This window comes from Phyllobates terribilis, unplaced genomic scaffold (genome assembly GCF_046119375.1).
Source record: "Phyllobates terribilis strain yellow unplaced genomic scaffold, ASM4611937v1 Scaffold_1__5_contigs__length_1240528914, whole genome shotgun sequence".
In the NCBI taxonomy this organism is placed as follows: Eukaryota; Metazoa; Chordata; class Amphibia; order Anura; family Dendrobatidae; genus Phyllobates; species Phyllobates terribilis.
The window spans coordinates 537846074-537857887 of NW_027362761.1; the positions used below are offsets into that span (position 1 = coordinate 537846074).

The following is an 11814-nucleotide window of genomic DNA, read 5'->3' on the forward strand; positions in this document are numbered from 1 at the left end:
ATATTTTGAGGACCACTTAGAACAGGCCCCTGCCTTATTGGCCTATTGTAACCTTAACATCATAATCACCATTATATGCTGATGTCCATTAAGCATTAGCTTTACCTCTTGACCCCTCCTCGCTCCACTCACTGTTCTCCAGGTGTTACCCGTGGGCCGACACCGGAATAATTGATGACCCTTCTCTTAAACCCCTTATTTACAGCCAGGACATCATCACTGTTTAAGATTCTTGTATATTTATATGACTGTTGTGCTTTGGCCAGTTTGGAGGAGACTAGTGGATCAGTGGTTTACAAGTCTACATGGTCGTGGTGGAACTACAACCCTTAGCATGTTGTAAGCTTTCAGGGCATGCTGGGAAATGTAGTCTTACTACAGCTTTCAGTCCATTGAGAAGAAGTCCACCAAACCTGACTCCTGATCCTTACTCCTGGTTCCTACTATTGAGCCTTCACTTTCCTTTCCCCCTTTATCCTATTCCAAATACTCTAGGCTCTGTTAATGACATGGCGTCGGTGGTTCCCTCTCTGCCTCCCTTAATTGGGGGGAACCCTATGGCCCAGGCTGCTCCATCTGTAGAGGAGAAGTTGATTTTGCAGCCATCACTTACGCTCCTGGTTTTTATCCTTCTCCCATGTGTGGTTTTGTTGTTCCTCCTAAATTGCTTTTTGATTTTCTTTCGCCTTCCTGCCCTGTCCCTGGAAAAAAGGGGCAAAAGGCGAGGAGGAATATCAAGGGGCAGCAAGCAGCCAGGACAAAACAGGCCAGAGCCCAGCTGCCCAGAGAAGTCCTCATATGACAGCTATTCTGGGGTCGTCAGTCAAGGTTTGGAGGCTACATTGGCCCTGGGTGCAAGTGCTCACACACCCAGCGATAGACTCCAGTCCACCAGAGAATGGTGTTATAAGCAGAACGAGACCCCAGTGAGACCCTACCGTCTGTGCACACCACATGCCATGTCCATGCCCCGTGGCCCCTCAAGGACATGTCCATGCCCCGTGGCCTTGTCACCAAACAGAGGGGTAAGCTGGAATGAGGTTGAAGATGGGGGAGGTGGCATAACATCGTACAGCGAGCAAGAGACTCCGCAGAATGCCGCTCCACCCAACACGCCAGCCGCTCCGCAAACCCTCCCTGCGGTGAGTAAGATACTAATAATCAAAAAGCTAAACTCCCCCTTCACCTTCAAAGTAGGTAATGAGAGCACAAAAATGATATTAACTCAGCAAGACCCCCCCCACCTCTGAAGTCAGCTGCTAGGAATTCAAATCCACCATGCTTTACCCTGCAGGTTACTCAATAGATCGGAGTAACACATCACAATCTGCCCTTAATGGAACAGAAAGATAAACTGTGAGACCTTAAACACAAGATTTAGGGCTTGATTCATCATTGCATTTCTACCATTTTTTTTTCTCAATTATTGACTTTGTGATTTGCAACAAATTCATCAAATTATTTGTGTCTTTTTTTTCAAGTTGTCTTTTGTTAGCTTTCTAATTTTTTTTTAACATCAATGTAGCTTTTCCAGATGTTTTAGGGTATGTTCACACAGTGCGTTGTTTATGCGGTTTTGATGCGGTAAATCCGCACGGCTTTGTCCCCAAAAACGCATTGCAATCCCTGTCCCAGCATTTCCTATGAGATTTGGCGAGATCTGTGCACATGATCAGGAATTTTCCTTACAGAATTTCATGTATGGAAAAAGAAGTAGCATGTCCATTCTTTGTGCGGATTTGCCTGCGTTTTTCCTATACAATGCATTGGAAAAAACACATGGCAAAAACACGCATCAAAAATATGTGGAATTTCCGCAGTGTTTTTGTTGGCAAGAAGGTGCAGAAACGCTGCAGAAATTTCTGCAAGCAAATACTGATCATGCGCACGTAACCTTAGTCCATGTTCACACTTTCAGTATTTGGTCAGTCTTTTACATCAGTATTTGTAAGCCAAAACCAGGAGTGGGTGATAAATACAGAAGTGGTGACGTGTTTCTATTATACTTTTCCTCGGATTGTTCCTCTCCTGGTTTTGGCTTCCAAATACTGATGTAAAATATTGACCATGTGAACGAGGCCTTAGACAGATCCATCCAAAATTTGTCACAACTCTACTCCAGTCCTCCCCCGGAGTGATTTTATGTACACTAGTGAAAAAGTTGCATCTATAAGACATTTTGCAAAACCTGCAACTTTTTGAGCTAAAAAGTCGCCCAAAAAGTTAAAAGGCAAAAAAACACCATTTTGATGAATTTGCTGTAAAAACAACAGTGAAAACCACAAGTCAAAAAAGAAAAGTGGCTTAAAAAAATCCAAATAATGAATAAGCCACTAAATGTTTTCTGTTTGCAGCGTAAAGCATGTTGGGGGTTGTAGTGTTCTATGTATAGAGTATAACAGCGTCAAATTATGGTCATGCCTGGCTGTCAGATCTTGCTGGAGGTTGTAGTGATTTTTGTTTATAGCACAATAAAATTGTATTATCATTGGGTCATGTTGGGGGTTGTAGTCTAAGCACTGATTCATCAAGAATGGCATTGTTCGGGCCGGTTTTGACGAGGGGCCGTGCTGGAGTCGCCATGCCTCTTCGTGAATCAGGACCGTCAGAGAAGTGGTGTGTCCCTCCTGTGCGCGCCTTGCCACTGATTATACTCCAGTCCCTGCTGGAGTAAGATTTGTTGCATAATTTTAGCGTAGCTGGCAGTTGTGCCAAAATTATGCGACTTTTCAAAACTTTTTATGCCAGAAAAATGATGTAAAAGCTTTGTTGAATCAGCTCCTGTTACAGTAGTATGTTTAGTGGTCAGATTTGCTGGGTGTTGTAGTTCTACACATATAGTATGTTGGCTTTGTATTATGATCAGGTCTTGCTGGAGGTTGTAGTGTTTTCTTGTTTATAGTATAATAGAATTGTATTTTGATCTGGACATGTTGGGAGTTGTAGTGTTCAATTTATGGGGTGTAATTGTCTTATAGTCATGTCTAGCAGTCGGCTCATGTTGGGGGTTGTAGTGTGCTTTGTTTGGAGTATACGGCAGACTCCTGTTTCTTGCTGATACAATCCTCACGTTTGTGATCAGGTAACTTTACAGAGATATGTGCGGAGACGTCCATATACGAAGGCAGAGTTCACATTGGACCCATGATCTACATACCCGTAGCCCAGCACCGAACTCCAATTTTTGGATCATGAAAGGGCTCCAGGTGCAGGTCATGTACATTTTCCGGAAATGCACACGGTTATATGGAATGGCATTCACTGGGTCAGTGATCATACCCAGTATTCAATTTCCAGTACACACTTGTAATATGGTCATGCTGGGAGTTGTAGTGTTGTATGTATAGAATGTAATAGAACTTTATTATGGATATGTTGGGAGTTGTAGACTTGTATATTATGCATGTTACCGTCTCTTCTCTTCAGGTAATGACTCCAAAGGGGAAGTTCTGCCATAAGACCAGCACCCAGAGGAAGCCTGTAGGAGCATCGTTGAACCCTTTGGGGTCTATACTGTTTGACCACGCCAGCAGTATCCCCCCGGATGACACGCCAACTCGAGTTTCAGCCAACAGCAGCTTCCAGGGTCCAGGACTGGATACTGACTTTGGGGTCAGCGCAGGTGAGTGCATCTAAAGTCCCCAGACATGACGGGAAACTGTAATGGGACCGTATATAGTGTAAGGGAGCACAGCCGCGTGGGATTGTGGACTAGGAGGCACCATTGTGCCCATCTCCTACATAGCTGATCACGGGTAAAGTCCTCATGTTGTCCTCATGTTGTCCTCATGTTGTCCTCATGTTGTCCTCATGTTGTCCTCATGTTGTCCTCATGTTGTCCTCATGTTGTCCTCATGTTGTCCTCATGTTGTCCTCACGTCTCCCCCGCAGGTGTCTCTCTGCACATCTTATCCTCAGACAGTGATTCCTGCTCCCAGTCCTGGGCCTCAGGGATGGAATGGGATTACTACGACCCCTGTTATATGAGGAAGAACCGGCTCCGTAGAGAAACCTGGCAGAACCACCAGCTCCCAGTCATCTGCAGCAAGCAATACTGGGTATAAGAGACTGGACACCAATGTGAGGACTACGCAGATCTGCCCCACCCCATCACCCGCCCCCCCCAAAAAAAAAGTAATCTGCACAGATTGTGCCAACTCCCCTGCAACCCAAAACTGCACCGTTGCTCTCTTGGACCTCACTCATTGTCCCCACCCCGCCCCGCCCCCAATTATCTCACTAATACCCCCACCAAATTTCAAATTCCTACTTCACATACCGCACCCCCTGTATGAGTGCATAGAATACTGCCTTACACCCTTAGAATATACCGCTATGACACGCTAGTACTGACCCCCTAAGTTCACACACTCTCACCAGCCCCCCCATCTTTACTTGATTCTGTGCTGCACCCCCATATACACTAGATCCCACCTTGTTCCTTCCATTGACCTATTTTGCCCACGAGTGCCATTCTTGATTATATATGAATATTGTCCTTCACTCCCGTATTCTTCCAGCGCCCCCTCCTGACACCCCCCTCCCCTATACACAGAATTATTACCTGCACCCCAGTATTCTACGTCTAGTCTATGGCACCGTGCCACATTAATATGTTGTTTGCGCCCCTTATCTCACACTTTACCTACTCCCCCCGAGTACACAGCGCCCCCTTCAGGTGACACAAAAGAGGCTATTTCTAATATGTAAAATTAACCCTTTACCCAACTCCCTGAAGTTTCCTACCACTCTCACTACTCCCAGCACCCCAATCTGCAGAGTTCTCATCTGGATCTCTCATGTTCAGACATTTTTTTTTATTTTTTATTAAATTTAAATTTTTATTATTTATTAAGCTAAAAATATTTTGGCAATCAGATCTGTTACAAAAAAAAAGGAACTTTTTATTTGCGTCAAAAAAGATGAGCAGCGTCGCCACCAACTGAAAGGGTTAAGGACAAAAATAAGTATAATGGGACTAGTCTGGCATCGCCGCCCTCCATATCTTTTTTTTATTGTTGTCGTGTTGTGGTATCTGTCATTTTTACTTGTAGATGTCAGTACAGTATCGGGATGAGCCGGCCATGGCGGATAAAACCTGGACCACCATGGGCTTCTAATGCAGCGGGCCAGGACAGACGAATCAGTGTTTATAGCCTGAAATAATGACCTAATTATACACCGCACATGGGTTATGGCTTGTTACTGGAAACAGTCAGCTAGCTTGCCGCTAGTCGTCATATAATAATTCTGTATGTGAACGGCCAAATGTTGCCCATCTGCCATAATGTTTTGCTTTTTGGGGTTTGATAAAAATTCAGTTTCAGACCCTAATTTGCGTGTGACCCATTTTCATGACAAAAATTGTACATATGTCCCAATAAGGCCTCGCCGTCCTGTCGCTTTTCCTGTATGTTTTGTACATTTATCAGTATTGTATGTGCCATTGTGAAATTGTTTGTCGCCGACAGCTGCCACGCACAGCGAAAATAATTTTATTTTATTCTGTTTTATTTATTAAAAGGCTCCAAATTTTTTTTTTCTCATTTACAAATATATCTTTCCGTAAATTACTTCTTTGCCCCAACACCATTTTATATAGGACATGACCTGAATCTATGGCATTAGACTTGCAAATACTTAAAAAAAAAAAAAAAAAAAAAAAAAAAAAATCAATAATGTGATAATCCTTCTTATGTAAGAAGTTGTCACAATCTAATATTAAAAATTATGTAATTTTACAGAAAAAAAAATCCTCATAGGATTTAGCAACCATTTCTTTTAAAAAGGACCTGTCACCAGTTCAAATATGTTCAGTTATTTGTTTGGTTTTATTCCTTCTGCTCCCTCGAATATTCCGTTTTTTATTTTTTTACAATCTGCCCTACAGTTCCAGAGATATGGGCCTTTTTAATTTGTGCTACTTTTTTTATGGCATTTCCTGAGTGGGCGTGTCTCACAGGATTATTTGAGGGTGTGTCTTTAGTCTGCTGTGCATAATTACCCTGCGAGCCACACCCTTTTTGTAAAGCATCTAAAAATTAGCCCCAAATAAAAAGGCTCATATTTCTGGAACTGTATGGCGGATTTAAATAAAATAAAAACGTAAAACTTAGGGGAAAAGCAGGAATTAAAAAAAGGGCAAAAACTTGACGCATTTGACTTGGTGACAGGTTGTCTTTAAAGGGAGTCTGTCAGTGCAGATTGACTGTTCAAACCAAGCACAGGCGCTCCGTGCACCTTCCCACCTCCGGTTTCCCTCTATCCCCCCCCCTCTTCTTTGATTGACAGCTCGGACTTCATAGAGGCAGAGAAAGGCGAAGATAGACAGAAAATAAGCAGGTGGGTAAGTGCACTTGTTCTGTTTGGCCCCGCCCTGATGCACTGAGTGGCTGTGTGGTTTGATCAGTCATTCTGTTCTGTGAGCCGATAGCCTCTTCAAGAAAGGCTATCAATATGAGATCAGTGGGGGTCCAACACCCTTCACCAGGCCCAGGAAAGTATATTGGCGCCCTAGGCATATAAGGCAAACGGCGCCACCACTCCAGTGATGGGCGATCAGATTATTGCGCCACCCATCCAGTCAAAGGTGATGGAGTTACAGTAGAAGAGTGCTGTCACAGACAGAGACATTATATATAGATGTAAGCAGCGGGAGGGGTCAGACCAGCCTAATGCAATGGATAAACGGTCGGCGCTGCTGCTCATCCCTTGCTAGGCAGCATTGAGTCCTGCCGCTGCCCGCCACTTATCCTTACTAGACAGAACACGATCTGTGTAGTGGCTGCTCTCAGGTACTGCAGCTCCTGTTGAAGTGAATGGAAGCTTAGCTGCACTACCCGTTTGCAGCCACTACACTGTGTACAGCGCTGTTCTGTTCCCGCACTGTGTACTTTTGGCAGCCGGAATACTAGCTAACGTCTGATTGGTCGGTGTGCCGGGTGTCAGACCAATGCTGAGCTCATATTAATGACTCATCCTAAGGAAAGGTCATCAATATTAGTCATACGCAGCTCCTTTAAATTCTATTCACACAAAACTCGAAAACCCCTTTAAGTAGTTGGTCACTTTCATCTGACAGAAGATACATGGCAGGCTTAAAGGTAGATTCCTAGGGAAGCCACCCTTCTAGAGGAGGGAAGTGGAGACATAAAGGTGTTTTCCGGTATGGAAAACCCTTGTCTGCAGTTGGTTTAAAAAACAAGCTGTGCTTAGTCATCCTCCCCTGGTCCAGCAGTAAGTCTCGGCTGCTGCTCCCGATGTCTGGTATTGTCTTCAGCGGTGACATCACATTGACAATGCTGCAGCCAATCAGTGAGCTGTGTGGCTCTTCCCAAGTTCACTGCATGAGCTGCTTGGAGCCACTGAGCTCACTGATTGGTTGCAGCGTTGCTCATGTGACGTGACTTTTCAAAGAGATTTACGCCACTTTGATGGGAGGTCTTTGTGTACTTGGAATCACAAATCTATAACTTAATGTAGAAATCTGGAAAATTACTGTGATTCTAGCACAATTACAGCCAGGTATAATCATTCTCTGAAACACTCGGTGACTAGCACGCCAGCCTCTCGGTGTAGGATCTGCGGTAACATCACTACATTGCCTCCCACCATTCTTGGACGCTGAAAGAAGATTCAGCTAGTGAACTACTAGAGGACTTAGGGTTAGGTGACTATAATTTTTTTCTTACTGTTTTTTTTTTTAATATATATTGTATATAGCAGGCACTTTAATTGCCTGCAGATCGTTGGGGGTCCAGGTCCTTACACCGCCACAGATCATTCAATAGATCACCCGAACAGTGCACAACTTAGCAGACAGGAGCACAAAGCTCAGCAGACAGGAGCGCAGGGCTCCTCAGACAGGAGCGCACGTCTCAGCAGACAGAAGCACAAAGCTCAGCAGACAGGAACGCACGTCTCAGCAGACAGAAGCACAAAGCTCAGCAGACAGGAGCGCACGTCTCAGCAGAGAGAAGCACAAAGCTCAGCAGACAGAAGCACAAAGCTCAGCAGACAGGAGCGCACGTCTCAGCAGACAGAAGCGCAAAGCTCAGCAGACAGGAGCGCACGTCTCAGCAGACAGAAGCACAAAGCTCAGCAGACAGGAGCGCACGTCTCAGCAGAGAGAAGCACAAAGCTCAGCAGACAGAAGCGCACGTCTCAGCAGACAGGAGCGCACGTCTCAGCAGACAGGAGCGCAGGGCTCCTCAGACAGGAGCGCACGTCTCAGCAGACAGGAGCGCAGGGCTCCTCAGACAGGAGCGCACGTCTCAGCAGAGAGAAGCACAAAGCTCAGCAGACAGGAGCGCACGTCTCAGCAGAGAGAAGCACAAAGCTCAGCAGACAGGAGCGCACGTCTCAGCAGAGAGAAGCACAAAGCTCAGCAGACAGAAGCGCACGTCTCAGCAGACAGAAGCGCAAAGCTCAGCAGACAGGAGCGCACGTCTCAGCAGACAGAAGCACAAAGCTCAGCAGACAGGAACGCACGTCTCAGCAGACAGAAGCACAAAGCTCAGCAGACAGGAGCGCACGTCTCAGCAGAGAGAAGCACAAAGCTCAGCAGACAGAAGCGCACGTCTCAGCAGACAGGAGCGCACGTCTCAGCAGACAGGAGCGCAGGGCTCCTCAGACAGGAGCGCACGTCTCAGCAGACAGGAGCGCACGTCTCAGCAGAGAGAAGCACAAAGCTCAGCAGACAGGAACGCACGTCTCAGCAGAGAGAAGCACAAAGCTCAGCAGACAGGAGCGCACGTCTCAGCAGAGAGAAGCACAAAGCTCAGCAGACAGAAGCGCACGTCTCAGCAGACAGAAGCGCAAAGCTCAGCAGACAGGAGCGCACGTCTCAGCAGACAGGAGCGCACGTCTCAGCAGACAGGAGCGCAGGGCTCCTCAGACAGGAGCGCACGTCTCAGCAGACAGGAGCGCACGTCTCAGCAGAGAGAAGCACAAAGCTCAGCAGACAGGAGCGCAGGGCTCCTCAGACAGGAGCGCACGTCTCAGCAGACAGAAGCACAAAGCTCAGCAGACAGGAGCGCACGTCTCAGCAGACAGAAGCACAAAGCTCAGCAGACAGGAGCGCACGTCTCAGCAGACAGAAGCGCAAAGCTCAGCAGACAGGAGCGCACGGTTCCGCAGACAGGAGCGCACGTCTCAGCAGACAGAAGCACAAAGCTCAGCAGACAGGAGCGCACGGCTCAGCAGACAGAAGCACAAAGCTCAGCAGACAGGAGCGCACAACTTAGCAGACAGGAGCGCACGTCTCAGCAGACAGGAGCGCAGGGCTCCTCAGACAGGAGAGCACGTCTCAGCAGACAGAAGCACAAAGCTCAGCAGACAGGAGCGCAAAGCTCAGCAGACAGAAGCACAAAGCTCAGCAGACAGGAGCGCAAAGCTCAGCAGACAGGAGCGCACGGTTCCGCAGACAGGAGCGCACGTCTCAGCAGACAGGAGCGCACGGCTCAGCAGACAGAAGCACAAAGCTCAGCAGACAGAAGCACAAAGCTCAGCAGACAGGAGCGCACGGCTCAGCAGACAGAAGCACAAAGCTCAGCAGACAGAAGCACAAAGCTCAGCAGACAGGAGTGCACGTCTCAGCAGACTGGCGCACAAAGCTCAGCAGACAGGAGCGCACGGCTCAGCAGACAGAAGCACAAAGCTCCGCAGACAGGAGTGCACGGCTCAGCAGACAGGAGCACAAAGCTCAGCAGACAGGAGTGCACGGCTCAGCAGACAGGAGCGCACGGCTCAGCAGACAGGAGCACAAAGCTCCTGTCTGAGCATGCAAATGAATTGGAGTAGGGACTCAATACAAATAAAAAGAATTAAAGTACTTGCTCAATGTGGGGGGAAAAAAGACAAAAATGTATAACAGTTTATTCACTCTTTAAAAGGTTATCCCATAATTTGCTGATCACTGATGGTCCAACGGCTGGGACCCCCAGTGATCCCTGGAGCTTTAGAACTGGTCTCTGTAGCCCCATCCTGAATGGAGTGGAGGTGCAAGTGTGGCCTCCGCTCCATTTATTATCTATGAGACTGCTGAGTGCAGTGCTCACCGTAGGAGCAGAGATCGATTATGTGCACCCCCATTATATTCAGGATGGCAGCACCATCTCTAGTCTATGAAGAACCTTCATAGAAGTCTCCATGGGAGTAACTCACCAGCTACCATTACTGGCCGCCGGTCAGAGCCTCTTCCATTCTTCAAAATGTTACTTGTTGAGGGGGGCATTATAGCTTTTTTTATGAGGAGCTGAAGGGGCATTATAAGTGAGCACTCCGGACATACCTACTTTATAAGTAGGCACGTCGAGCATTATTACTTAAGGAACGGACACTTAAGAAATTATAGCCTTCAAAGGGGTCTTCTGCACCTATAATGTGGCTTGTGACCATCTCTTAAATCCCCGATCTAGAGCAATGACCCAATATGATACAACACTGACTCCTTGTGGCCATCAGCTGAAATTACAATCAGCCACAAATGCTGGGTTTGAGAATTACCTGTGAAGGGTCATGTAGACTGTGGCGATATTTGTATAGCTGTGAGTGCGAGACATGGAAGTGTAATGTTTAGATTTACAATGAACACAATAATAAAAATGTCTCCCAGACTTTAATTGTAAGTCGTGTGACAGGTGCCTCCAGAGGGCGCCTCAGAGGTACATAGAACTTTATGGGTAACTTTTATTACCCCTTTCTGGGGACAATGGGAAAGAAAAACAGCAATTCCTTTAATTTTATGTTTTACACGGTTTTATTATCACATAATTTTATGGGAGTAAAGTGATTTTTTTTTTTAGCACTAATTGGACCCCTTTGCTGCTCGCTGCCATCTAATCCTTTCCCATCCTATACCGATTGGTTGTATAGGACTTTTAAAAAAGTTGCAATTGGTAGATTTTGCGCAAACATCTGAAAACCAAAACCATGTCCACATTGAAAAAACAAAGGCATTTGCAAAAAAAAGTGGCACAAATAAAAAACAGGTTAAAAACGCCAAAAACTAGACAAAAGTAACAGACGCAAATGTAATAATGAATCGAGCCCCATGTCTGTGTCTTCTACATGAGGCCTTTTGCATTGAATTTCCCTTGGAAGATAGTCTTTTAGTGCCACATATAAGGGGTTGGAGAAAGAAGCAGGAAGGGGGTTGTTCATGATAGATCCAAATGTGGAAAGCATCTATGTTCTCAAGGAGGGCAGAAAAAACAGGCTGTGAATAAGGAGGAGAGCACATGCATGCAGCACGAGCGTCCACTTTAACGCCAGAGTAGGATCCAGCACACGGCCGACATTTCCTTATGTTGGAAAATAGCAGTCATGGAACAATCTATAATCATGTAACTGGAATACAGCGAGCTGCTATGTGCTTTCCCCTTCTGCGATGGAGGCATCAAGCAGCACAATCATCACTGGCAAATGTATAGGAGTTGCATTCAGGGAAGCCCACAGCGCCTACCTCACTACACTAACCATCAATACCCCCCCCCCCACACTTATGATCAGGCAGATCCAGAATCGCTCTGCCCAGTCACAGAGAATTGAGCCCCTGTAGTCACAGATGTATGGTCCTCTCATCTCTATTATCAGTGCAGGGAGGGAACATGAAGGGACAAGCCAGGACACTACAGCCGTGACTAACCACTGAGGCCCAGGTATGCAGCATTAAAGCTTTGTCCACTTTTTTGATGTTGACCCACGCTTTGGATTGGTAATTAATATCAGATCAGTGGGCGGACCATCAGCTGCTGTCAATTAAATAGTAGAGCTGCAGTTCTCGGCAATGGCCACTAAGCTGTGTATGGCGCT

At 46.4% G+C, this 11814-nt stretch overlaps 1 protein-coding gene across 1 annotated transcript; it reads left to right on the forward strand.

The window, feature by feature from the left end:
* Positions 1-509: 509 nt before the first annotated feature.
* Positions 510-4244, forward strand: LOC141271334 (protein huluwa-like). Its single transcript, XM_073681465.1, has 3 exons — positions 510-926; positions 3427-3622; positions 3892-4244. The coding sequence occupies exons 1-3, from the start codon at positions 510-512 to the stop codon at positions 4062-4064; spliced, it is 786 nt and encodes a 261-aa protein (XP_073537566.1). The 3' UTR covers positions 4065-4244.
* The last annotated feature ends 7570 nt before the right edge of the window (positions 4245-11814 follow it).